Source organism: Onychomys torridus, chromosome 9 (assembly GCF_903995425.1).
Source record: "Onychomys torridus chromosome 9, mOncTor1.1, whole genome shotgun sequence".
Lineage (NCBI taxonomy): Eukaryota > Metazoa > Chordata > Mammalia > Rodentia > Cricetidae > Onychomys > Onychomys torridus.
Genome location: NC_050451.1, coordinates 106,721,437 through 106,748,395, shown reverse-complemented (window position 1 = coordinate 106,748,395; position 26,959 = coordinate 106,721,437). Strand labels below are relative to the sequence as shown.

General features: G+C 42.7%; 1 protein-coding gene across 4 annotated transcripts in view; it reads left to right on the top strand.

Annotated features, from left to right (window-relative positions):
- Dzip1 (DAZ interacting zinc finger protein 1) overlaps positions 1 to 25,841 on the top strand; it is a 52,520-nt gene extending 26,679 nt beyond the window's left edge. For 3 of the 4 annotated variants that reach the window (XM_036198958.1, XM_036198957.1, XM_036198962.1), the window contains 10 exons: positions 2,139 to 2,195; positions 6,967 to 7,035; positions 11,748 to 11,884; positions 15,044 to 15,206; positions 15,662 to 15,791; positions 16,597 to 16,650; positions 18,975 to 19,168; positions 20,804 to 20,934; positions 22,166 to 22,334; positions 24,834 to 25,841. In XM_036198958.1, coding sequence (XP_036054851.1) covers positions 2,139 to 2,195; positions 6,967 to 7,035; positions 11,748 to 11,884; positions 15,044 to 15,206; positions 15,662 to 15,791; positions 16,597 to 16,650; positions 18,975 to 19,168; positions 20,804 to 20,934; positions 22,166 to 22,334; positions 24,834 to 24,913 — 1,184 coding nt within the window. In that variant the 3' untranslated portion in view covers positions 24,914 to 25,841. The remainder of the gene's footprint in view (positions 1 to 2,138; positions 2,196 to 6,966; positions 7,036 to 11,747; positions 11,885 to 15,043; positions 15,207 to 15,661; positions 15,792 to 16,596; positions 16,651 to 18,974; positions 19,169 to 20,803; positions 20,935 to 22,165; positions 22,335 to 24,833) is intronic. The other variant, XM_036198959.1, reaches the window with a different exon arrangement.
- Positions 25,842 to 26,959: the final 1,118 nt, after the last annotated feature.

Here is a 26,959-nt window from a genome sequence, read left to right as displayed (position 1 = left end):
TATATGGTAAGAAAACGTACTGATATCACTGGGGTTAGGGAAGGTGGGGGCGAGTCCATAGCCCATATGGAGGGGTCCCTTAAGGGCAGTTTTCTCATCCCCAACCCCTAATCCCTCCTCTGACTTGGAGAAAGATCTAAAAGCCCCAGGTTCTAGGAATGACAGGAAAGTTCTCTTCGAGAACATACCCTCAAGTTTTAGATAGAAAGATTCAAATAATAACAGAAAGGTCAGCATTGGAGTGGCATGATCAATAAATCAGATCCATTCCTGGCAAGATGGAGGCTTTCTAGTGCCCAGTGCATAAGGTGGATGTGGTCAAACCTGTGGACTGCCGGTGTGCTTCTTAGTGATGCAGACTGCGGTCTGTCATCTGGGTTGGATTGACTTTCCTGCTGCCGTCTGGGAGTGAAGTGTGGAGCTCAGGAAGAGCCTGGTGTGATGAGGTTAGACCATCGTCATTTCAGTGCCGTTGGTCCATCATGAGGGAGCGTGCTCTGTGGCTTCCAATGCGCACTGGGAGAGGATCAGTTCTAACACAGCAGCATCTTTTGGCTTTAAAACTGGAATAACGTCTAGATCAGTTTTTGTTTTTGTTTTAGTGTTTTTTTTTTTTCCTGTAAAGAGTATATTGAGAGAGTAACTACTTGAAGTTAGATGTCAAGATGCTCTTCTAAAACTATATAGTTATGGTATAACATTACAAAACCAGCTGTAGACAATAAAACAATGAACTTGGCCATGCTTCAATGAAACTTTATTTACAGAAACATCAGCAGGCTCCATATTTCTCACAGACTGTAGTTGGCAAAAACTTGATCTAGACTACACAAGTTGCAAATGAGTCCAGAAGTCCTGTTTTCTACTTCTCTAGAAATCTAAGGACAGTTATGAGTGGAATGCTTTTGCCAGTATTTTGTTTGTTTGTTTGTTTGTTTGGTTGGTTGGTTGGTTTTTCGAGAAAGGGTTTCTCTATGTAGCTTTGGCAACTTTCCTGGAACTCACTCTGTAGCCCAGGCTGGCCTCAACTCACAGAGATCTGCCTGGCTCTGCCTCCCGAGTGCTGGGATTAAAGGCGTGCGCCGCCACCACTGCCCAGCTGCCAGTATTTTTTGTTAAATAAAAAAAGTAAGTGTACAGCCGTAACAAGGTTATGATCAATATTTTTAAGGTAGAATTAGGGCTAAAGATGAGCTAGAGAAAGAAATAGTAACCTAATAGGTAAATTGTTTAATGGGGAGAAAAAATCCTTAGTAATTAGATACTCCAAGGACTCTCAGATAGGAATTGTGAAATCTTGGAAAAGAGGCTGAAGGATTTACCTTTCTAGGGAAATTAAAAATAGCATTTGGTATTGACTGAGTCAGGTTCCCTCTGTCTCAAGCTGTGCCTGAATTAATAATTCCTTCACATCTAGCCTCATGCTTGGGATATTTTTCAGAACTCATTCTTCCTAAATGGAAACAACATAAATGTCCATTATGTAATAGACAGTTGGGGGCCAGTTATACACCAGACCATAAAAATAATGCTAATCGTGACATATCATGCAGTGAAAAAACGCTAACTGGAAGAAGCCAGAACACAGTGTGTAGTTCTGTATGTGTGAAATAGTCAAGTCACAGACCCGTAGATGACAGACAGTCCTTGTTCTAGAGGCTGAAGAGGTGGGTAGAAAAGGAGCCACAACAGCTAACGGGCTTCAGCATTTAAGGAAGATTGTTAAAGCTCTACAGTGAGCTAGTGATTGTGGTCACCTAGTCCTGTGAATATCCTAAAACACACACAAACACACACACACACACACACACACACACACACACACACACACACACACACGCACGCACGTACGCACGCACACACGTACACACAAGTAATTATTTCTCAGTAAAGTTACTATTGAAGACTTGGTGTAGAATGCTTCACTAGCATGCACAGGCGCTGGACTTTATCCCTAGCACCTCAAGATAATAATTTTAAAAAATATTTTAAAAAATCAAATTAAGCCAGCCGGCTGGCACCTGTTGTTGGAGGCATGTGCTTCCTGTGGACTGTCTGCATCTTTTTGGAGGGTGTGTGGTCAGATGCTTAGGTCCTTAGGGCGGGCTCAGTGAGCTTTTCCTTTTGTTCTGTTTCAGTGAGTGCCTCAGCCACACAGACTCTGGATGGCCCACCCAGCCTGACCATGGTACATGGTAGGTTTCAACAATAGTCTTGATGTTTGGGGTGCGGTTTTCACCCCGTTAGAAGATAATTCATTAACCCAGATTGCCAGTGGGGGTCGATGACATAAAACAGGAAAGTTTTAGTAACTACAAAGCAGTTAGTGGAACTGTGTCTTCAACAGATTACATGACTGAAAACCAAACCTGCTCCCAAAGCCATGAAGCGTGCAGTGTGTGAGTGCTGTCGGGCTTACCCGCAGCACTGTTAGTTATTTATGATCTTGGCGGAGGGGCGGGTCCTGAGGAGGCAGCCAACCAGCACATGCCCCAGGGCATTTCTGTTTGTTTCTATAACTTTCAGTGTGGTGGCTAGTCACCTCTTTTAAACAAACGGTCTCACCGATTGGTCAGGAAGATGTAGAAAAAAGAGAAATCAAAGGCAACAACCTGCACAAGGCGTTAGGGATGGAATCCCTGCCAGGACCGGTTCCTCAGACAGGACAGTGGGTACGAAGCACTGCCATCTGTTCGGGTGTCTGTGGAACTGGGGTTCTTTCAATGTCTGTCCCCTGCTCGTTATGTGTTTTCCCGTATGTTACAGGAAATGTGCATACAAGATAGCTAACAAAACACAGCTGCTGTATGTTTTAAAGAATTAAGGTGGGGAGGGGGGCATTGCTTCATTCCTGTCCTGTCTACAGATGGTTTAGAATCTAATGATTACCTCCTTCCACTTTGGGTTTTGACCCTTAAAAGATCAGATGTTGGCTGAGTAGTATTCAATATGGCTCAGTAGATATAGCACTTGCCACACAAGTGTGAGGATTAGAGTTTGGATCCCCAGAACCCACATCTGGAATCCTGGTGTTACTGAGGTGAATGGGAGGCAGAGACCTGAGAGTCCCGGGAAGCCCCAGCCACCAGCCCGGTACACAAAGCTGTTAGCACAGTGGGAGACAAGGACTGAGACTCATGTTCCACTGATTTCATATGCATGCCATGGTGCTCCCATACCTACACTGACACACAGGAACACTCAAGTGAGCAAACACACACACACACACACACACACACACACACACACACACACACGAGCCAATAGATCAATCAGTGAATCAGTGTTTTTGTTTGTTTGTTTTTGTTTTTGTTTTTAATTGAAAGAAAAGTAGATATGAGCTGGGTGTGGTGGTATGGGTTTGAAATCCCAGCACTTGTGGGGCAGAATCAGGGGGGTCACTCACTGCAAGTCGTGGGCCGGCCTGATCTGCAGAGAAAGTTATAGGCCAGCCAGGACTACACTGGAGACTCTACTTAAAAACAAACAGAAGAGTAGGCTCAAGTTCATGATGGAACTAACTAAATTCGACTCTGTGTCTTCATAATTCTTGTCATCTGTGCAAGATGGTCTCTAATAGCCATCCTTGAATCCATGGCTGGCTTGTGATGAATGTATTGAATCACAATATGAAACCTGCTTGCTGGATTTTATTATTTATGGGAGTTTAAGACACACAGGACCTTTTTCTCCTTTAGACTAATAATAGATAAAATGCATATTCAACTTGCATAAATTTGTCTTAGTATTGAAAATACAAGAAAATTATCTACATGTGTGATGTATGTGTATTTAGTACATAGGCAAGACAAAACTAGACTCCATGTAGAGGCAGTGTTCTGACAAGCAAGCACAGAGACAGGAAGTGCACTTGGTTTTTACTCTAACTCAGCTGACAACCATGTCTTCGCCCATTGGCTGGGATCGCACCTCATAGTCTTATTTGATTAGTTAGTCTTAAAAGAAAAGGTGTACAGGTAATGAAGAGAGAATTGGTCAGCCACTTCAATCCCAGAATGCAGCAGAATCTTTGTGTAAATAAAGTTTTATTGGTAGGAGGAGGGGGTAAAATATTGGCATATAAAAGTCCTACAAGGCAGGGGAGATAAAAAGATTTGAATTCCTTGTCCTATGCTCAAGTTTTTTAGCATTTGATAGAAAAGGCTGATGTTTAGTTTGTCTTACTAATCCCTGTTCTTTTGAAACTCTTTTCTTCAAGCCTTTTCTGCCCTGTCTTGGAGTAGGGACTGTAATAAGGAGGGAGCCCATTAGCAGCAGGAGTCAGTCATCCCATCTGTTACGTTAGCATGGTTTCAGGTGAGCCTGCCTCCCCAGGGTGTGGCCCCTTGGCTAGGAGACTCACCTGGCTACTGTGGCATTTTTTAAAAACTTAAATTGAGGCTGGAGAGATGGTTGAGACATTTAACAGCACTAGCTGTTGTTCCTGAGGACCCAGGTTCAATTCCCTGCGCCCACATAGGCATGCACAACTCCTTTCCTGGGGATCTGGTGCCCTCTTCTGGATTCTATGGGCACTGCACATAGAGTACACATACATCACGGCAGTCAAAACCCCTACATACATGAAAACAAAATGGGAAAAAACTTACTTTTTAACCATGAATTAGTTGTCATCCTTAGGTCTTTCATTTCTGTATTTCAAGCTAGAAATAATCTTAAAATATCAATGCTGAATCACAATTTTGAAAAAAAATTGTGGTACCTGATGAACTTAAATTCCCCTCCAAGGAGCTGTGGGCCCATTTCAAATTTAAAGTTGTACCCTACCTATAAATAGACTGTGTTCCAAAGTTTGTTTGAATATCATTTAAAGCTGGGTGATGGTGGAGCACACCTTTAATCCCAGCACTCAGGAGGCAGGCAGATCTCTGTGAGTTCAAGGCCAGCCTAGTCTGTAAAGCGAGTTCCAAGACAGCCAGGGCTACACAGAAAAACCCTGTCTTGAAAAACCAAAAAGGAAAAGAAAAAAAAAAAAAAGATGATAGACAGTAGAGTGACTAGATTTCTGGCAAAGCAACAAGAGTTGATTCATATATATATACATTTCATATATGTAGTATATATACATATGTAAGTTTACTTGTTCACACAGCCACACATCCATCCAAATTAGTGTCCTGGAAATACCCATTAATAAAAGCCAGACTTCCCAAGTATTAGGTGTGTAACAACTCAGATCCTTGCCTGGCTGCCTGGTGAACACTCAGTAACTGGTGGCCCACTCCCTGTTTGTTGTGAGACAAACTTTTCTTGGGGAGAGATGCAACATTCATGTCTGCTCACCTTATGTGGGGAGCCCACAACAGATCAAAGTACAGACACCACCAAACTCAAAACTCCAACTTGGTGAACCAGTGGGTTTTACTGAGGTTACTTCCAGGAGCAGAAGTGGCTGAGACAGCTGCATCACCAAGGCCCACCGCAGTATGGGTAACAGCTTGCAAAGCTGGGAACCTGGAACACACTGCACAGCCTGCAGGCAGCTCATCAGGTTAGAGACCGTCCTTTCTAAGTGACTCTGTTCTAAACCTCTTCCTGGAAGCTGGTTTCTGCTTCTCCCAGGCAGCTGGTCTGCTCTGAGTCTTTGTGACTTGGCTTGTCTGAGTGTCTTCTTTGCAACTTAACTCTGCCTGAGAGAGACTCAGCTTTTATTGTTTACTCTGGCAGGGAGGGGCCTAGTGAGTCTGCTCAGCTTCAGGGACTTCCTGGAGCTACTTTAATTGTTGACCTTCCTGCTTAAGGAGATTCTTGCAGGATAGAACGTTTCAGTCTTGGAGGAAGCTGTTACATAACATCATTCTGGAGGATAAGATAGAAAGAAATGGCTTTCACCTCCAAGGTGAAAGTGTGAAGTAGAGAAGTGTGCTTTGTCATCTCTGAGTTGCAGGTGTGTGAGTTGTGTATCATGTAAGCCAGCGTTGATGGTTGCGTGTTGCCATGCCTACATCCTGAATGCTATCACTGCACCTTCCCCATGCAGCATTTTCCTTCTTTCCCAGGATGGGTCTTGGTTTGATTGCGCTCCTGGCAGATTTCTTTGTGCAGGTGGATAGCACATTCTGGCTAAAAGTCAGCAGCCAGAGATGTCATTTCCCAGTCTCCAGCTGAGTTCTGGGGTAACCTGCAGCTCTCTTCACTTCACCTAGCAGTGGGCTGGGCTCTTCTCCAGCCTGCAGCCTCACCTGGGGCTCTCCAGGGTAGAACGGGGTCTGGGGACGTGGCTGTCTTTAAGAATGGGTCTCCTTATTGCTGCCTACCTGCCTCTGCCTCATGCTCACGTTTTGCTAGTTCTTCATCTTGGCCCACTGCCAGCCAACAGTTCAGAGGATTGACAGGTGGCCAGGCACAGAGTGTGAGCTATCCAGGTCCAGTGCATCTCCTTGGGAGGCCTGGCTTCTGTTTTATTTAAGAGTATTCTATTTATTTCTGGTATTCCATTTTAGATAGATGCCTCATTGGAAAGGATTTTTGATGTTATACCCCATGTGTCAGGCAAGATATTGATGAATGAGAAGTTTTCATTTAAGTACTTAAAATATATAGTTTTAAAATGATATTTGAAATTAATAGAAAATACCTAGAAATAGAAGAGTTCCTGGAAAAGTGATCAATTGTAGTTGTCTCAGCCAAGCATGGTAGCTCAATCCTTATAATTGAGTCATTTAGGGGGTGGAATCAAGATCAAGGTTCAAGGTCGTTGTTTGCTACATAGAGAGTTCAAGGCTAGCCTCAGCTATGTAAGACCCTACTTTTTAAAAAAAAGAATATATAAATAAAATAATAGAATCAAAAGTGTCTCCCTCAATATTATCACAGTAGATCTTTGCTATTTTGGCAGAATATGTCTGTAGATATGTATGTATACAGTGGCTTGTTTATACATATGTTTGTCTGTAAACTATTTGGGAGGAAACAAACATTCGTGTTTCTCCTCTCTGTCCTCAGGAACAGAGCAGGTGTTCTCGTCCCACGTCCTGGAACCAATAGAAGAACTTTCTTCAGAGGAAGAAAAAGGTAACAAGGCGCCAGCATTCCTTACTTGCTCAAATCTGGAGCTGAGAGTCCAAGTCCATGCTGCATATCATGCCTTACTGAAAACAAGAAAGGCATTTAGATTTGGATACCATTTCCACTGATAGGTGTAGCTAGAGTTTTCCTGCCTGGCCCAGTCAGGACAAATCTCTCTTACCCGCCAGTCCCACAGTCGCTCAGACCCAACCAAGAAACCACACAGAAACTTATATTGTTTATGAACTGTATGGCCGTGGCAGGCTGCTTGTTATCTACCTTTTCTATCTTAAATTAACCCATTTCTGTTAATCTATACTTTGCCACATGGCGTGTGGCTTACCAGTGTCTTTACATGTTGCTTCTCATGGCGGCGGCTGGCAGTGTCTCTCCCCAGCCTTCTACCTCCCAGAATTCTCTTTTCTCTTGTACCGCCTATACTTCCTACCTGACCACTGGCCAATCAGAACTTTATTTACACAGAGTGATATCCACAGCACTTCCCCTTTTTTTTTTAAGGAAGGTTTTAACTTTTACATAGTACAATTACATATAACAAAACAATTATCAAGCAAGAATTACAGTTACAATATTAAGGAAGATATCCTATCTATCTTATATTTATGAGTCTAAGGTTTTATATCTAATGTATTTTTTATCATAATTGAGGAAATTATAACTATCTAGTCTTTAACCACATCAAAGACCTCAGAAGGATATAATATTACCTGAGAACCGGGAGAAGGATGCAAGCAACTTTTGGGAGTCTTGTAGGGTAGATAGAGACAGCTGGCAGCCTGAACAGTCACCTAATGTTTCTTTGTAAAGTTGGGGCATCTGTCTTTAGCCCACAGGGCTAGAGTCTCTTGGTCACTTCTCTCAGTGTCCTGTAGAATGTCTGGCCGTTTTCTCTGCGAAGCAGGAACCTGAAGGACCATTTTGTCAAGTAAAGTTTAGTGGTCACCTTTCTATGGGTCCTGTATGTCCAGTCGATCAAGCAGTCCAGGCAAGAACAGTTTCTTGCCCAAATGGCTATTTTTGTCAAGGTGAAGATAAGATATGAAGTGTTTTTAATGCCCATCTTTTTCTTTGAAGCAAATCGGTGCTGCCAGGAGCAGACATGTCTCATTGTCCAGAAAGTCTAAATTTTAAAAATATTTTAAATGTCATATTTTGTAGGTCTTTGAAGTATTTGAAGATTACCTATCTATCTGAAATATCTCTGTGTATACCTAGAAGACTTAACTAACATGGCTACGAGTATGATTATCATAGATGACTAATTATTAATCTATTTTTAATTATCCATTACAATTTTAAATGAGCTATACAAACATAATATCTTAAACATGATTAGAAATATGCACACAGTATAACAAAATTAACTAAGTTTGTATCAATAGACTAAAATCTATACCAATGTAAGACATTTTAAACAAGTTGTTGCTCTTTAGAAGTAAGTTCCCTAATCTACCCTTTCATCCTATTATATCTATATCATATCCCCCCTTCTTTTTTAGAAAGAGATCTCATTTATAATCAACCTGTTTTAAAGAAAAATATTGGTTTTTCTCTGTCCCACACCAGAGGGCTCTTTTGATTTGGGACATAAGAATCTCTTAACCTTTTCTTTTAGCAATATGTCTGGGTTTAGAGAAGGAGTGAGCCAATTCCATCTTCAAAGCCAGCTTGATAATTTTGGGAATGTGGGCATAGTTTCTCTTATTACTTCTTGTTGGAGGGGGGCGCTATATCTTATGGGGACACAAAGAAAATTTTAGGATTATGGAGTAGTCCATTAGGGTGAACCTCTGAGCCAGTTGCCTTGAAACCATTCTGGATGTCAGATCATCTGGGCCATGGTGTCATCGGAGACCTTTCAGGTGGTCTTGGCTGATCACACCTGATGTATCTTAATCCTTTATTTCAGTACAGATATGCTGACCAGACGCAACAGCAACACAGTATGTTTATACCAGATGATGTGGGACCATTTGTGTCACAGTGGTTTCTCACAGTGTTAGTCTGAAATGAACGAGCAAAGTGTCCATTTCCAAATTACTGTATTTTCCAGTGCTGGGGATGAACTCGGGCCCTTGCACATGCTTAGCAAGGGTTCTACCTGGGAGCCATAACCCCAATCCCCAGGGTACTCTCAATGTCAAAAGAGACACCAGAATGTAAGCACTGGCTATGAAAGAGTTGAGGAAAATAGCACTCCGTGGTGGGATGTGGGCTCTGTTACAGTGGAGCCGGTGCATCGTTCTTGCTAATATACTTCACTTGGCATTTCAAAAACTTGCTCTTGCATATTTCTGAAGTATATGAAAGTTGTGTAATTGTCTTTTCTTTTTAAAAATGTGCATTTGAGGATTTCGTAGTCCAGCTGGGCTTCAAGTCTGGGTCCCCCTGCCCTTCCCTCCCGAGTGCAGTGACTGTGACTGTGTGCCATAATGCTCGGGGAGGGGATGGGGGTTGGTTTGGGCTTTGTTTTCTCAAGACAAGGTTTCTCTGTGTAGCCCTGGCTGTCCTGGAACCAGGCTGGCCTTGAACTCTCAGAGATCCGCCTGCCTCTGTCCCCGAGTGCTAGGAACACTCAGCCTCACAAGGAGTCTTTTCTAACGTTAGATATACATTCTGAAAACTTGCTTCAAGCAGATCCTTATGATTTTTCCTTATCAATAATAATGCTTCACTGTGCATCACTTCTTTTTTCTTATAATTTTTAAAAAATTTATTTTTATTTGTTATATGCATTGGTGTTTTGCCTATGTGTATATCTGTGTGAGGCTGTCAGATCCCCTGGTACTGGAGTTACAGATAGTTGTGAGCTACCATGTGGGTGCTAGAAATTGAACTTGGGTCCTCTGGAAGAGCAATCAATGCTCTTAACTGCTGAGCCAATACTCCAGCCCCCATGCATCACTTCTTAAGTGGGAAACTATTTGGTAATAAATATGAGGGTTCCATTCTTAACTATTTCTGTCATGAAGAGAGGTTAAAAATATGTATTCCAATGTGTAAACTTCAAAAAATGTTCTTTTTTTTATTTGTAATTATGTGTGTATGTAAGGGGGAGTATGCATGTGAGTGCAGTGCTTGCAGAGGCCAGAAGAGGGCACTGGATCCCCTTCGAGGGTGATAAGCTGCCTGACATGGTTTCGGAACTCAGAACCTTTGGGAGAGCCATGAATGCTCGTAACTACTTAGCCATCTCTTCAACCATAATTCGTAAAATTGTAACTCCTGTGTTTGATAGGACTTTCTCATTTTTCCTTATTTTTACAAAGCTACAAATTGAAAATTGACTAAACCAGTCCTGTTCATAATATGTACCTGATACGCATTTTAAAGTCCTGGTGTTGCTGTGCTCATCATTGGCACTTTTAAGAATACATTTATAATGAGGTTTGTTTTCATGTCTTTTTCACAAGTTGCCTCTAACCTTTCATCTACTAGTTTCAGTGGTAGCAATATGACTCTGAGGGCCTCTTTTTTTTTATTCCTGATTCCTACACTGGCCCACTACTAGATAGTGCAAAGCTAATTTGGCTAATTTTGTTTTTAGTACAACTTAATTAATAGATGAACATTTTGACTCAGGCTTGTAATCCTGGCATTTCATCACTGTGGCTTTGAGGCCAGCCTGGGCTAGAGTGAGCTTTCCTCAAAAGAAAAAAAAACCCACAAAGAAATAACCCTTCGTTAATTTAACAGGGTATGATCTAGCATTGGGGTCAGACAGCTATCTGGAAAACATGTTAAGCAAAAGGCATTTTGGTTAAGATCTTCCACAAGGCCAGGTGCAGCAAGTGCTGAAAGTACTGTCTGCTGAGGCAGGAGAGTAGTGGGGCGCCGCCCTCCCCTGCAGCCGGCCTCCAAGAAGGAACACATTTCTTGCTGCTTCCGCCCTTTTCCAGTCCTTTTGAACGAAATGAGCCTGCTTGGACATGGAATCCCAGAATGATAGTATATTCGCCAGACTTTCTTCAGATCTGGCTTTGGACGGTCTCTAAGGTTCTGACCTGCCAAATATTAGGTCTTAAGCTTCCGTGGACAGACCGACCCTCACCGTGAAGCATTATGATGTTAGGATCCTGTTCCAAGCCCTCTTGGACTAGACTTTTTTAGTGGGCAGCACAGGTAGAGTAGGGAGCGGAGGCTGTTGTTGCTGGACTCCATTCCAGCTCGCAAAGAGGAAGGGAGGAGCAAAGGATGGAAATGAAAAGATATGAACTGGGGCTTTTTGTTTGATTAGTTTCTTTGTTTGGCTTTTTTGTTTTAAATTATAGGTTGTTTCACTTACTTAGACTTTGTTAACCTCTTTTCAGTTTTGGTAAAGACTTTGAAGGGGAGAATAATCACCAAGTTTTATGTGTACTTAGCATATACTAAATTTATCTTCTTAAAACTTAAAATTTCAATAAATTGGACTTTTTCTCTTCATAAGATAAATTATAACTAGGTTTAGAGACGAACTTTTGGGGAAATACTCCCACAGATTAAACATTAAAGAAATTCCTAATCTATTTCTAAAGTTGCCTGCCTGTCATTGGGGTAGGCGGTCTTAAGTCAGTTTTAGAAGCTAAGCTAGGCATTATGAATCTCCAAACTCTCACAGCTGTTTACTTTGTCTTAAAGTTGTGTCTTGTGTTCTACTCGGAATGAATTTGCCTAATTCTCTTTAAATCTGCTTTTTAATGAAAACCTTAATTCAGGACGAGAAAGCGAACAGAAATTAAATAAGAAGACATATTTAAGGAAGACTTTGAAGAGCAGTTCCTCCTCTAAGGGGCTGAGGACGAACTTGGAGAAGGAGCTGGGAAGGAAACTGAGGAGCTTCGGGATTAACGCAGTATGTGGACTCATTTTCTGAACATTTTCTTGTTATGTCCCATTTCCTGTATGAGGACCCATGAGAGAAGAGAAGAAAGTCTACGAATTTAGAGACTGGATGCTGATTAAACTCGGATTAGCAGCACTCTGGGTGGCATTTGCTAAGATTTTAACAAATACAAACTTATTATGAATGGGAATAAAAATAAAAATTACTTGTTTTATATGAAGAGTAGGTAACTTGACTAGGTTACGTAGGTAGTAATGAAGAAGCCAGAGTCTGTCTGGGTGGTTATAGGGCATTGATACATTCAGAATAATACATTCTGATATTCACCTCATCCCACTGCTCACTATAGAATCAGTGCTTAGTAAATGTTGAATAAATGGGCAGCTGAATTAGGTTTCATTTTGAAGCCAAATTGAATTATCTTAGTATCACATCTTACATAGAAATCCTTTGTGCTTTTAAAATTATTTATTAGAATACAGTAAGTATATAAATCCTAACAATTTGATGAATTTATTTGTGTGCTGGCAAATACAGGGGTGCTAACATAGCTATATATGTATTATATGAACATATATATGTAAGCATGAATGTACGTTATACCCATATGCATGCTTATGCATGATAGATGGGTACCATATGTATGTGTATGTAGATGTGTATATAGCTGTATGTCACAGGTGTTTGTGTGTAGACATGTATGGATATAGCTGTGTATTTATGTACATACACATTTACATGCAACTATATGTTCATACATGTACATGTATACACATATTTGAGTAATCGTATGGATACCTTGTGTATCTCTATGTTCATATGTTTATGTGTGTGTGTGTATTTATAGGTTCGGGGATGGGTTTGTGTGAAAGAATTGCAACCAGCATCCAGGTGGTAACACTGAACACTTCTCGTACCCTAGAAGGTCCCCTTGACCTTGTTCCTCCTGTCACAGCTGCTATCCAGTGAGAGGACAGGTGTTGTGACTGAAATTTCCTTGTTCTTGGGCCTCAGAGAAGTGGAGTCATGTGCGGTGTGCAGTTCTTCATCTTGCCTCTTTTGATGATGCTGTAGTCCATGTGGGCCATGTCTGTCTCACACACCAGTAGTTTGTGTTTATTTCCTCTTACTGTGCCATCGAGTTATCTGAATACCATGCAGTTTTATCTCTCCTGAAAATGGATAAATATGCAAGGTTCCCGCATGTGCCCTTTAGCTGCTGAGTTTTGTGCATGTTCTTGGTGTCAGCCTCGAACATCAAGACAAATGACTCTTTTCTGGAGGTGTATCCAGGAATGACATTGCTGGCTCAAGAGGCAGATATGTTTATCTCATAGCTGCTCCTGAATGTTTCCTCAAGTGCTCCAATCCACACGTGCCCTGAAGGGCTCAGCTGCTCCGTGGCTCTGTGTGTAACTCCTTAGACTCTCTGTTGGGTTTTTAGCCACACTGAGGTGGTGGAAACATCCATGCAGTGTCCCCGGTTCCTATGCAGATGCTCCTGAGACTAGCTTTTTCATGTTTGCTATCTCTATGAGTTTTGGGAATTTTAATTTTAATCAGAGCCTCATCTATGGTTTTTCTCCTAGTGTTTGGAGACATTTTTGTTTGTTTCCTGGTTTGGGGGGTTTGGTGTGTGTGTGTGTGTGTGTGTGTGTGTGTGTGTGTGTGTGTGTTCAGAATTAGAAAAGTTTAACTTTATTTCCATTTGAAGCAGTTGTCCTGATACCCTAGGTTCTGGGAGCCGCCTTTCCCATTCATTGAAATAATGCTTTCATCTTGTAGAAACTGCTTGTGTGCATTTGGATCTGCTTTGGACCTTCAGTTACTTTACCATGTTTATTAGTTAGTTAGTTAGTTAGTTAGTTAGTTTTTTCAAGACAGGGTTTCTCTGTGTAGCCCTGACTGTCCTGGAACTCACTCTGTGGACCAGGCTGACCTGGAACTCACAGAGATCCACCCGCCTCTGCCTCCGGAGGGCTGAGATTAAAAGTGTGCGTCACCACTGCCCAGCCATGTTTTTCCTTCGTTCATTTTCCTGCCCACCCTGCCCACCTTACCTTCGCCACACTCTTCCCTGGCTCCTGAGCCCTGCTCCCGCCGGTCTTCCTATTGGAGATATTTTGGCAGTTCATCTGCTTCTTGTTTTCTACCGAGCTTCACAAAAACACTGCCGGTTCCAGGTCATCCATGGCTGGCGTTCTGCTGGAAACTGTTGGAATTCTTTCTATGTGTTAATTAGGAAGGCTGACAGCTGTATACTGGTAGATCCTCCTACCCACTACAGGGTGTGGGAGGGCAGACATTAAGCTGCTAATCACAGGAAAATATGGGAAGTCTTTGATCCTCTGGATTTGGGCAGAGCAGGTGCATGACGGAGGTCAGAGGAAACCTGGATGTGGCACTCATCTGATGATAGATTTCTCCCCTGGGCGACAGGGTGAGGTAGTGAGGCCACCCTGGGATGGGAACACAGAAGGAAGGGAGAGGTGGGGTAGGAGGGGTGGAGACGGGAGACGAGTTGCTGTGTGAGACACTAATATGAAGTAACTAACTGTTTAAGTGCCTTCCTTGTGACCAGATTCCCGTCAGACCCGGAGTTCCTCAGGTTCCTCTCTAACTGTAGAGCTCATAATGGAGAGTGACTTCTGATGGCTTTCTTGTCCCTGTGGGACGACCGCCGAGCTTTCCCGGTTGGGATTCAGTTTTCTCTTTTGGTCCCATCACCCAGGTAGCCTGTGGGACACGCTTTGGCTGTCTCTACCCTAATGTCCTGTCTTTTCACAATGTATCCCCGGTGCCTGACCATCTGGAAAGTGCTTCTTATTTCCATTTGTTTTTTGTCTCCACCTTTCCTAAGAGCACAGCTCAGCCTCCTCTGGAGGTAGGGCCTCTGATGGGCTCTCTTTTTGAAATTCCTCTAGTCTTGGTAGACTTGTTTGCTACTGATCACAGCATTGTTATTGGTTAACCATTCATAAATAGGCACACCTGTATTGCAAGCTCCTTTTGGATCTGGAAGGGTTCGTTATATGATGGGGCATCCCTATCTCCTACCTTAAGTGACCCTGGGTCCCAGAAGAACAGAGTTAATGCCAACATATGTCTACAAACGAAAACCATCCAAAGACAATGATAACAGATTGACACAGCATCTTATTCCTTCAGGACATACACGGTATTCCATGCGAAGTCTTGAATAGCTCACTTAAAGCCATGCAATTAGCCAGACATGATCTAGCAAAACAAATGCCTGACATTCAGCAAATCCGAGAATCCCTTGAACATCAGCTCATCTGCAAAATCGAGGAGAAAGTGTCATTGTCTTCGGGTAAGCCGCTGCCACCTCCGGCATTTCATTGCTACAAATGGGAGCTACATTTAACAGCCTTTTTATCATTTTAAATGTTTGCAAACTTTGGCCCTGGCAGCTTTCTTACTGTCTTACTTGAAATGCTGGGCCTTGGGTTATACTGTTATTTTGAGAAGCCCTGACTTACACTTTGGGGTGGATATATACCTGAAATCCTAGCACTCAGGAGGTAAGGGCAGTTGGACCAGGAGTTCAGAATCCTTCTTGGCTATATAGCATAGTCAGGGCCATCTGGGTTACAAGAGAGTCTGTCTCAAGGAAAAACAAATGATAATAAGAATCCCTGAGTCCGGACCCCAGCCTGGGAGGCTTGTTCTTTTCAGTGACACCCTGGAGAGCATTGTGTCATTTACTTTGGTTTTTCACTTTACCACAGAGACAGTGGAGACTCATGAATGATGTTTCCCTTCCAGATGGGCACCTTATCCCTCCCATGACCACCTTTCCAGCTGAAGAAGTACCCAAAGCCACCCAACTTCCCCCGCAAAGCAGACCATTGGTCAGACAGAGGACTGTGTTTACTGAGAAGGTGGCTGTCCCAAAGTGAGTATTTTCAACTGTGAAAAAAACATAGTGTTTGTCTTAGCCAACTGAAGTTGCTGTAGCAATACATCACAGACTGGGTCACTGAGACAGCAGGAATTTATTTTGGAGGCTGGACATTCAGAATCAAGGTGTCAAGGTCAAGTTCTCTTGCCAGAGCTCACACAGCAAATAAGCCCTGGTCTCTTCCTCTTTTCAGTTGCTCTGACAAAGCACTGCGACCAAAGCAACTTATAAAAGAAAGCATTTAACCAGGGGCTCGCGGTTCCGGGGGGTTAGAGTCAGAGACCATCATGGTGTGAGCATGGCAGCAGCCAGGCAGCCATGGAGCTGTAATTGAGAGCTTACATCTCAATCCACAAGCACAAGGCAGAGAGAGCTAACTGAAAAAGGATGGGTCATTAAGACCTCAAAGCCTGTCTCCAGTGACATACCCCCTCCAAGAAGGCCACATCTCACACCTCCTAACCTTCCCAGACAGGCCGGGTGGGGAGCGTGCTCAAACATTTGACCATTGTCATTCAGACCACCACAGGCAGTGATCCCATTGTGGGGACCCGACCCTTTGACTCCTTTTAGTCCAGAACTTTCCAAAGTCCTGCCTCCAGATGTCACCACACTACAGGCTTGGTGGCTTACAGACGTTGAGTCAGGAGCAGTGAATCATATTCACAACTTCTGTGTAGTCTCTGGTTGATAACAAAGACCCTCGTGTTTTCCACGGACAGTGTGTCAACTATGTTATTTACTTATGTGCTTTAGAAATACTTTTTGTCTTCCTCTAATTTTTTTTTTTTTTTTTTAGATTTAAGAAAAATACCAAAGAAAATCATTTTCTCAGAAAGTTTTCATCTACCAAGTGAGTACTGGGAGAGGTTCTGGAGGTGGGTGGAATGGATATAAAGTTTCTGGGCATTCCTCTCGTGGTAAAGTGGGGGCTCGCTGTGATTAAGTAAATCACAGTGGTTATTCATCAGGATTACTTTTCCAGTCCTTTGTGGCTTATTATTTGTGACATGTCTTCTTCAGTTACCCCGTCACTCAGTAGTATTTCACCACAAGATGGCCTCCATTAAGAAAAAGGACCACAACAGGTAGTGGTGGTATATGCCTTTAATCCCAGCACTCGGGAGGCAGAGGCAGGCGGGTCTCTGTGAGTTCGAGGCCAGCCTGGGCTACAGCATGAGTTCTAGGACAGGTGCAAAGCTACACAAAGAAACCCTGTTTTGAAAAACAACAAAACAAAAAAAGAAAGAGAAAAAGGACCACCCTTGAATCGTTCTTATACAGCCTTCCCAGTGTGATATTTTTAACAAGCACATTTCAATAGGATGGATGGTGTTTTGGTGGCTGGGTCCATGATCACATAGGTGTCAGGTGATGTGTGGGCACTATGACCCCTCATCAGGGCTGATGAAGACTCTAGACTACCTTCTGCTGGGGTCCCTCAGGAAATAAGAATCTTTGCTCATGCATCAGCTGACATTCATCATGTGCTTCTTCTGAGCCTAATTAAAATTTTTTTTCTGTAAATGTGACACTTTCTTGTTTACAGAATACTGTTTTTGATGACGGTTTGTTTTTCAGACAGGGTCTTACTGTGTAGCTCTGGCTGGCCTGAACACACTCTGACTACACTGGCCTTGACGTCACAGAGATGCTCCTGCCCCTGCCTCCTAAGTACTGGGGTTAAAGGCATGGGGTACCCAAGGCTTTGGATCATTTTACAAATTAAATGAGAACATACAAAAGAGTCTTGGCACTTGTGGGCATTCAGTAAATTACTGGACTATTTTAGTTATTAGTTCTGAATGATACTCATTTTCTCTCAGTTGAATGTTATTGTCATTGCCTGAGTCTGGAGATACCAACATCATCGTGTCTCTTCTCTGGGACATCATACAGTAGAGGCAAATAATGCTCCATCTTTTCGTCAGCAAACCTCATGAGAAGAGCTTTGTTTCATGTATGACTGAGCAAGTGTATACAGGGCCATGTGATATATGGAATTCAGGATTCCTAAACATGTTCTTCAAATGGACAGATGCTGTCATGCCAAACTTGGGGTGGTAATCCACGAGTCAGAAATAATGGAATGTTGAAAGATAGAGCAGTTTGAGTGCAGATGTGTTTTCATTGGCTGAGAAGTGTTCTAAGAGCTGAGAATACTGAGATGGTGCATCTGGGTTTGGGGGAACTTTGGACCATTTTTGTGACTGGGTCATGATTGGCAGATCTGAGTCTCTATGACCCCTCAGTTTTGCGCATGGCTCTGGCTTCACTGCCTCCTTGTCTGTGGGTACAGGAGAGTGACCTTTGTTATACCTCTGGGAATTACCTGTATCACCTTTTAAGGCAAACACATGAAATCAATATGGAGATTCTCAAGAAGCTAAAAATAGAACTTCTGTAGAACCCAGCTGTCCCGCTCCTGGGCACGCTCTCAAAGGACTCTGAGTCACACCACAGAGAGATATCCACATTTCTTCCTTCACTCTTCAACATAGCTAAGAAATGTCCATCAAGAGATGACGAGAAGGATGTGAAGCACATGTACAAATTGCCATTTTATTCAGGAAAATGTGTAGATTTTCCACATTCCATACTCAGAAAGACAACTATTAAATGCTCTCTCTCATAAGTAGAGCCTGGGTTTTAACTTTTATGTGTGTATGTGGGGGGTGATATATTAGTCATATATCACTAGAGGAGTCCATGAACGGGAAAGAGAGGATTAAGGAACGGTGCAAAGGGGAAAAAGAGAAATAAAAAGAGGAGAACAGGATGTATGTGACAAGAAAGTGGAAATCCAGTATGGGGAGGGAGGGGGGAGGGAGAGGGGGGGAGGGAGAAGAGCGGGGAGGGAGAGGAGGGGGCAGGAAAGAGGGAGAGGAGGGAGGAAAACAACAAAAACAAAGTATGTATGAAAATTCAGAATAAAGCCATTGTGTGCTAATTAAAAGAACTGATTTTAAATAGAAAAAAAAAAAGACACACCTGGTTAGTAAATTCTGAAATGGGGAAAAAGCACCCCTTTACCTGTTTTTTTTTCTGACAGCAACCATACACCCCAGCTCTGGTCCTGACAGCACCTGACAGCCCATTCTCGTTCTGACAGTACCCCATGCCCCCATTTCGGTCCTGATGTCCCCCACAGCCCTGTTTTGGTTCTGACTTACACAGGACGCCTCCCTTCAGCTCAGAGGAGGAGCTTGATGACGAGGACTTCATCCAGACATACGCATCTCCAGACTTATTTACCCTACAGCCATCTAAAAATATCATGGGTAACTTTGGAAAGAGCTCTGTCAAAAGTGACCCAGACTGGACAGGGGGAAGTGAGATGGAGGACTCAGATGTCTCCCCAAGGCCCACAGGTGAGCTTCGGTCTCTGAAAACCCACTCAGGTAGGACAGTGGTCCCCACCCAGGGGCACCAGGCACTAGGCATCTGAGCTGGTATTGTGGCTGAGGATTATGGGGCTCATCCGAGGGCACCACTAGAGACCCACCCATCTTCAAACAGAAGGGGAAGAGCCGGTTGAGGATCCTGAGTGTGTGGGCTTCCTGCAGCTGCTTTAATAAAATACTATAAGCTGAATGCCTGAGACAACAGAAATTGCTTGTGTCAATATTCTGTAAGCTGGATGAACAAATTCAAGATGTTGGCCAGGTCCTTTCCTTAAGGACGGATGTGTTCTGTGTTCTGGCTCTCCTCTCCCTGTCTGTCTTCATATCCTCTTACCCCTGTGAGTTCATTTCAGTCCTGGTTTCCAGTTTTTATAAGGACTGTTCACAGAGATCACGGACCACTCTTCAAATTGTGTGTGTGTATAAAGGACAGAGGTCGATGTTGGGTATCCTTTTTTTTTTTAAGACAGGGTCTCTTACTCAACCCAGAGCTCGATGATTTGGCAAGATTAGCTGGCTATCGATCTTGAGGAATGTTCTTGCCTCCACCTCCCCCCAGCACTGTGATTCTAAGCACATGCCAGCCTACCTGGGTTTTTTGGTAGCTGCCAGGGATTGAACTCAGGTCCTCAGGCATGTGCAAGCATCTGACTGACTAAGCCATCTCTGTAGCCCATGGGTCCACTCTTAAGGACCTCACTTTAACTTAGTTATCTCTTTACTTTAACTTAGTTATCTCTTTACCTCCAACTAGAATTCCATTCTAAGATGGCAGTGGTGAGAGCCCCAACATGTGGATCGGAAGGGACAAACTCAATCCATTCATCTTGGATGACAGAGAGTGGTTGTCCTGTTCACTGTGCTTTTCACAGGGGATTTGAAGGAGGGACAGCCCTCCTGTGTGAGATTTCTTATAACTTGCCAAAGAAGTAGAGCCAATAGATGTTTTAGTGTAATTTTAAAATTATAGATTTTAAAAATATCTGGTTTAACTATATTACATATAATTTGTATATAGTATGTAATTATATAGTTTTGGAAAATAAAATGAGTACATTTAAAAATAACTCACACTATTTTGTAAATATCCATTAAATTTCACGTACTTGAATGAGACCACCCACCTGTTACTGTGAGTGAAAACTATGTAGCTTTATGCCTGGGCAACTATGATTTCTTCTTTTAAGGGAATTATAAGTATTTAGCTTTTTAATTTTTTTTTAAACTTTATGTGTGTGTGTGTGTGTGTGTGTGTGTGTGTGTGTGTGTGTGTGCACATGTGTGTTCAGATGCCTACGAAGGCCAGAAGAGGGCATCAGATCCCCTGGAACTGGAGTTCCAGGTGTCTGTGAGCTTTGTGCTGTGGGTACTAGGAACTGAGCCTGTTGTCTGGAGGAACAGCAGGGGCTATTGACCACTGACCCATCATCTCTCCAAACCCATTTTTTTCTCAAACCCAAAATATCTCACTCAGTTTTATTTGAGTGAGAAATAGTTATGTGTAAAGCTAAAACTCCTCCAGAGCTGACCGTGGAGTTATTTGGAACTGATGATGATGCCATTTTCCAAACCTTTCTTGACTGTGTTCTGTTGCTCCCATAGGAACCTCCATTCAGATCCAAACTGACAATGTTGAGAACATGGTTTTACAGCAAGGAAGTGGGGATAAACCAGTTACTGGGATAAACATTGTTGAGACGTTCATCAAAAAGGAAGAACTGCAAGAATTAAAGGTGAAACCACTTGCTAACTAATTCGTCTTTCAATGAATCAATTAGTAAATATATTTTATAGTGAGATGAAAGTCAGATGTGATTAGTTAATATAGTAAAGGCTGATGTTTTTGTCTTGATTTGTTCTCGGTATTGCATTTTTCAACCATTCCATAGATGGTTTGCTGTCTGAGAGGAGGTATGGGTAGAACAGTCTGAAATCTGAAATGTCCCAAAGTGCTAAACTTTTTAAATATTGGCATCAACTCAAAAGCTCTCAGATTTTGAGATCTGAGATGTAGTTTAGTAGGGCCTGCAGGAGGCCCTAGGTTCAATCTCAAAGTGTCTGATTTGGGGTCATACTGGATTTGGAATTTTCAGATTAGAGATATTGACACCCAATAAAATGCCTGAAAATATTCCCAAGCCCAAAACCGTGTGTAATTTGAAACAGTTCTGGCCCAGTGTTTTCAGTTAAGGGCTGTTCACCCTGCAATGCAGTGATCTTTGGGTATCACATTGCACGGATCTTCACAATTCCGTCGTCCTGCAGACATTTTGACACAGCAGTGCAATGAGCTGAAACCGGAGCGCCACATCTACTCCAAGGACTTTCCTGACACCTGGAAGTAAAATAGGGTCTTTTAAGGGTTGGCCTACCTGGGGGTCAGAACCATTGGAGAGGCCTGGAAGGTTCTGGTCAGCTGGTTGTGTAGACTGGGTCCTCCAATACTGGTCCTTCTCTTCAGTGCTGTAGATAACCTCCCACCTTACCACCCCACCCTCCACTCACCCATGGGACTCAAAGCCATCTGTTGAGCCTTCCTTCGTCAGCTCCTGCTTCTTTGTGTCAACACAAACAAACACAACGTCAAAATGCTGTGTCATTCAAGATGACACGGAAAAGGCTTGATGGAAATGTGCTCCTGCTAGTGGGGTCTCATTCTGCAGGGCTCCTGGGTGACATAGCTCACCCTGACTCTGAGCTTTCTCCCCCTACCATCCTTCTAGTCTAGAATTTTCTAAATTCACAATTGATAAAGAAAAAAATTACATCATGAAAAAAAAAATCTGTAAATTTCAAGATGGGTGTTTTCAAATTCGCTTCACAGCTCTGCAAAGATGGCTCCAGTTGGGTCCCTGTGTCATTTCAGCCTTCTCCTTCAGTGCCAGCCGCTCGACCCACACCACAAAGTGAACCAGAGGCACTGTTTCTTTAGGGGATTCAAGTTATTCTCTGTGTTTCTCTTAGTGTGCAGATGTAGATGCAGATGACTGGGACATATCATCCTTAGAGGAAGATAAATCTTTGGAGAAAAAGATAGAGCAGAGGGAACCTCCACCTGTGAAGAGAGATCTAAATTCCAGTCACGTGCCAAGGGCCTGGGGCCCAGTGAACCCTCGGGAATTCAAGGAAGAAGGTTCGCAGTTTTCACTCTTATATATTGATGGGTTGTGTTTCTGTAGTGTGTGTTCATGTGGGTGCACATTCATGTACATGCACGTGGAGGCAGAAGTCATTGGTATCGTTCCTGAGAAGCAGTCCACCTTGTGTTTTGAGGCAGGGTCTCTCACTGGCCTGGTGATTACCAGGCCGGTTAGACTGGCTGGCTGGCCAGAGTCCCAGGTCTCTGTTCCTGCTCTCTCAGTGCCGGGGAAACAGTGGGTGCCCTCATTCATGACCTTTTTAAAGTGTGAGTTCTGGGGATCAAATTCCTCATAACTGATCTGCAAGCACCGCACCAATCAAGCTAGCTCTTTAGTCCCAGAGTGTTTCAACTTTCTAAATATCTGCTTTTAGTCACACTTTTATACGATCAGGCAGAAGCACCATTGGGGGAGAGGGTCATAGCTCAGTGGTAGAGCACTTAATCAAAACCAAATGACACAATTGTTATACCCAAGATCTTGATGTTATTTTTTTATTATAAGGTATATGTGGATATTGATAACTTATTTCACATATGTATAAATCATTTTAATTTTTGCTGTAGTGTTTCATTCAACATTTTAATGTTATTTTTTACAATGTCCACGCAGATATTCTCTTCACACAGATGCCCCCAGATATTAGACTCTCTGGGCTTACACATGGATGAGAACATTCTTTTTGCAACCTTCCAGTACTTCTTTATTTCCTATTAAGTACTTTCCTTCGTTTTCTTCCCAAGGGAGGTTTTTTTTTTTTATAGCATTATAGTCAGTGGATGGATCACAAGTGACATTGTATGTAGGAAAGCTTCCTGTCCACCCGAGAGCCTGGATGGAACTCAGGGAGTCATGGAACTCTCAATAGGCCTGGTTTCTAAATTCAGAATCATAGTGTGTGTGTGTGTGTGTGTGTGTGTGTGTGTGTGTGTGTGTATACATATGTATATTTTGTTTATTTTGCTTGTTTGACTTTTTGAGACAAGATTTCAACTGTGTTACTGTGCAGCCCAGGGCTGGCCCTGAACATTCAGTCTTTCCACATCAGCATCTTGAGTACCAAGATTACAGGTGTGCCAACTGTTATCAAATTTGGGGTGGTCACAACTTGTGTACCAAGTCAGATCCAGCCACCCATCCCCAATTAAAAGAGCCAGATTGACAGTGGGAAGCAGACAAAAGAGATTTATTCAATGTTGGTGCATTGGGAAGAGGGACAAAAATGTCCAGTGACTACCCCAAGTCAAAGTTCAGAGGGCCAAGAACATCTACAGCTGAGCAGTTGGTCCCGCCCAGCCCTGAGCCATCATTGCTTGGGATTTAGTCTTATCCTGTAAGATGATCTGACTTTTAAGAACTGTAACATCTCATTCTGGGGTAGGGCCTTTTCCTTCTCCCACCATGAGATTCCTGGGGGAATTCTCATTTTTTTGAAATCTATTTTTTCAAAGGCCTGATAGTCATATTGAATGACACAAATATCTCTTGAGAATATCTTCACTTCTTCCACACCACTTACACCACCATGCCCAGCTGTAATTTATTTATATATTTTAAATCAAAGTAATCCTTGTACATAGTAAATGAGAAGATGTGCAGAAAGGTTCCTCCATGATGTTTCTCACTGTCTTTCGTATCTGGTGAGCCGTTCCCGTGTCTTGATTTGACAACTTCCGATAATAGCTACTGATGCCCACTGAGACGGCAGGGGTGGGGTGGAGGGTCCTCACCACCGTCCTCTGCACCTCTTGTGCTCCTCGGTATGAATTTGTGCCTACAGATTCCATGACCACGTCTCCTGTCTTCAGCATGTCTTCCTGTCCCCCTCTGGGCATTCCCAGCTCTGTCCCTCTTCTCTCTTCCAATATGTCAGCTGTGCACTTACTGTGACATGATAACATGGCTGTAACATAGTCACTATGAAGTTACCTCTGCTAAGGATTCATGAAAACCAAAGACAATGTTTGAGAAACATTGCCTTGTAAGGAACTGAGAGGGTGCTGCAGTGCTAGGACCCTGCGTTCCTTGGAGAGCATTCTGGAGTCCAGCTAGCATGGAACTCTCCACAGTGTGCTATTCCCATGGCTCAAAATCATGGCTCTTATTAATTAACTTTCAATTTAAGTTCTTCTACCCCAGCAAATCTATGTTTAACACTTACCTCTAAATATTAAACTAGATTTGCATTGATGTGTAGGGTTTACATTCCTTTCTTGCCTGGTTTCTATTTGCTCATAGTTAATAACTCAACTCAAGCACATTGAGAACTCAACATCCAGACACCACGCTGAACGCCAGGGGGAAGAGAAGAGGGCACAGGCCCTGCTGCCTAGGAGCTTCTGGGCCATGTCCTGTGAGGAGATCAAGAAATGTGGCTGTGTTTTCTAGCAACCTCCCTGAAAGCCTGAAAGATTCAGATGTTGGGTGAGCAAAGACTAGTCTGGGGACTGATTAACCACAGGTCCCCTCTCTTCCTCCTGCTCCCTGTCCAGGACTTCAAGAAAACGAATCGAGCACACTGAAAAGCAGCTTGGTAACGGTGACTGACTGGAGTGATGATTTGGATGTGTAACTGCAATTCCACGTAAGAGGACTGTTCCAGGCAGCAACCTCTCGGGTTCTAACGCCCTCTAGTGTTTCCCACCTAACAAGGACGCCCATTCAGAGCAAGGGTGTCTTTTAACAACTTGGAACACAGTACTGAAAACTGTCAGCTGCCCACTGTGTAGAGACAAGATGTCCTTTCAGTCATAAAAAGTGTTTTCTTCAGAATGGTACTCTAGTGTTAAATGTATTTTTTCAACTAACTTGTCTTTTTTTTTTTTTTTTTTTGACTGATAGTAGGCTTTGGTTTGAATTATTGTAGCTTTTTAAAATACATATGTACTGTTACATTGGTAGTTTTTATGTTATAAAATTCTGTTAAGTCTCTTCAAAACTGAATTAGTAACGTCAGTGGCTTCAGTTGTTTTCCGTCTAGAAGTAAGTCTAGAACGGTGACAGATAGCTAGGCCACGGTAAATGCATTCTCCTGAATGAACTTTGCCCCTCTGAGCTTTGAGGCCCTCTTAGCATGTTGTTACTGACGAGTTATTTTCTGCAGTGCAGTCTTTATCTTGGATATTTTATGAATAATGTGCAACTGTTCTAAATGCCAAGAGATTTTTATGAGATGATCATTAGAAAAAGATGAGCCATTCCTGAGTCACATTTGTGAGGTTCCTCTGTTTTTCAGTACTCAGCCCATTATAAAATACCTCAGAACTAATTTATATTCTTGATCAATGATCTTGGCAATGATCAGAAAATTTATATATAAACTGTTGGTTTTTCGTTTCTTTTTACATTTTTTTTTCCTTTTTTTAGAAAGTAGTTTTTATACTTTGTGGTACTATTCGGACTCTATCTCAAAAAAGGAAAAGGTAACATTTTAATAGCTTGTGATTTGGGGTCTCCTGTCAACGGTCAGCAATGCCAGTAAAGCCCTCCATTACACCCTGTGAGTGTGCCTGATTATTAGAGATGGCGTCTTGCCCAAGTTTATGAAGGGGCTTACACAAAGCCATGCTTCTAACACCCTGATCTTGGAATAAATCTCCGTGGCTACTGTGGCCTACCATCCCGAAACCTATGTGTACCCATTCCAAACCATGAAAAAAAAAATCCTTCCACCTTCCCACAGGGGCCACTGTGTGCAAATAGGCTCACTTTGTATGTAGGCTTCTAAAACTCAGTGACAGACTACGATGTGTGGACAGAGATAAACACCCTGCACATCACTCACTTCCTCAGCAGATTTTTATCAAGCCACATGGTGTTTTTGTTTTGCTTTTTATTTTGTTTTTCTTAACTATGTAGCTGCAGCTGACTTGGAGCTCAACCTGTTATAGACCAGCCTGGCCTTGAACTCAGAGATCCATCCGCCTCTCCCTCTCAAGTGCTGAGATTAAAGGTGTGTGCCACCATGCCCTGGCTGAGCCACCTGGCTTCCCTTCTGTCCTGGGTGTGACGCAGGCCTTCGTTCAGTTAGAATTTTGAGATGTGCTCTTTTTGTGATCTTGAAGACATTAGGAATCAAGAGTTAAGTCTCTGGCCAAAGGATGCACTACCAGAATGTAACAAAAGCCAGCTTTACAGTGAGCCTGCCCTGGGTCCTGTGCACGGTTGCATGGCTGGGACTGGGGAAGTGTCATGATCCTGTGCTGAAACCCAGCAGAAGAATTAAGTTGGTATATGTGCGTCACAAAACTCAGTTCTTTAACTTATCTGTTTGGGTTTTTCCTTTCCCCCTTCTGTGTGATTTATTCCTTCTTCTCTAGACAGACTGTCGATGGCCCCTCCCTGATACCATCCATACCTTCATCCCCTGCTCTTCCTATGTCCTTTCTGACTGCTGTCTTTACCAGTTCAGTTGAAGAAAAACAATCATTTTAAATGTTTGTCTATACAATGCTGTTTCCACACTGGTCTGTGGTACTTAACCCACCTTTATATATATTAAAAAAAATCAAGTATTAACAAAGTATGGCATTTATACATTTTTAATTGTATTTTTAAAAACATTTTTAAAAATTTCTTTTTCTTTCCATTGAGGACCTGCAAACAGGTATTTTTCCTT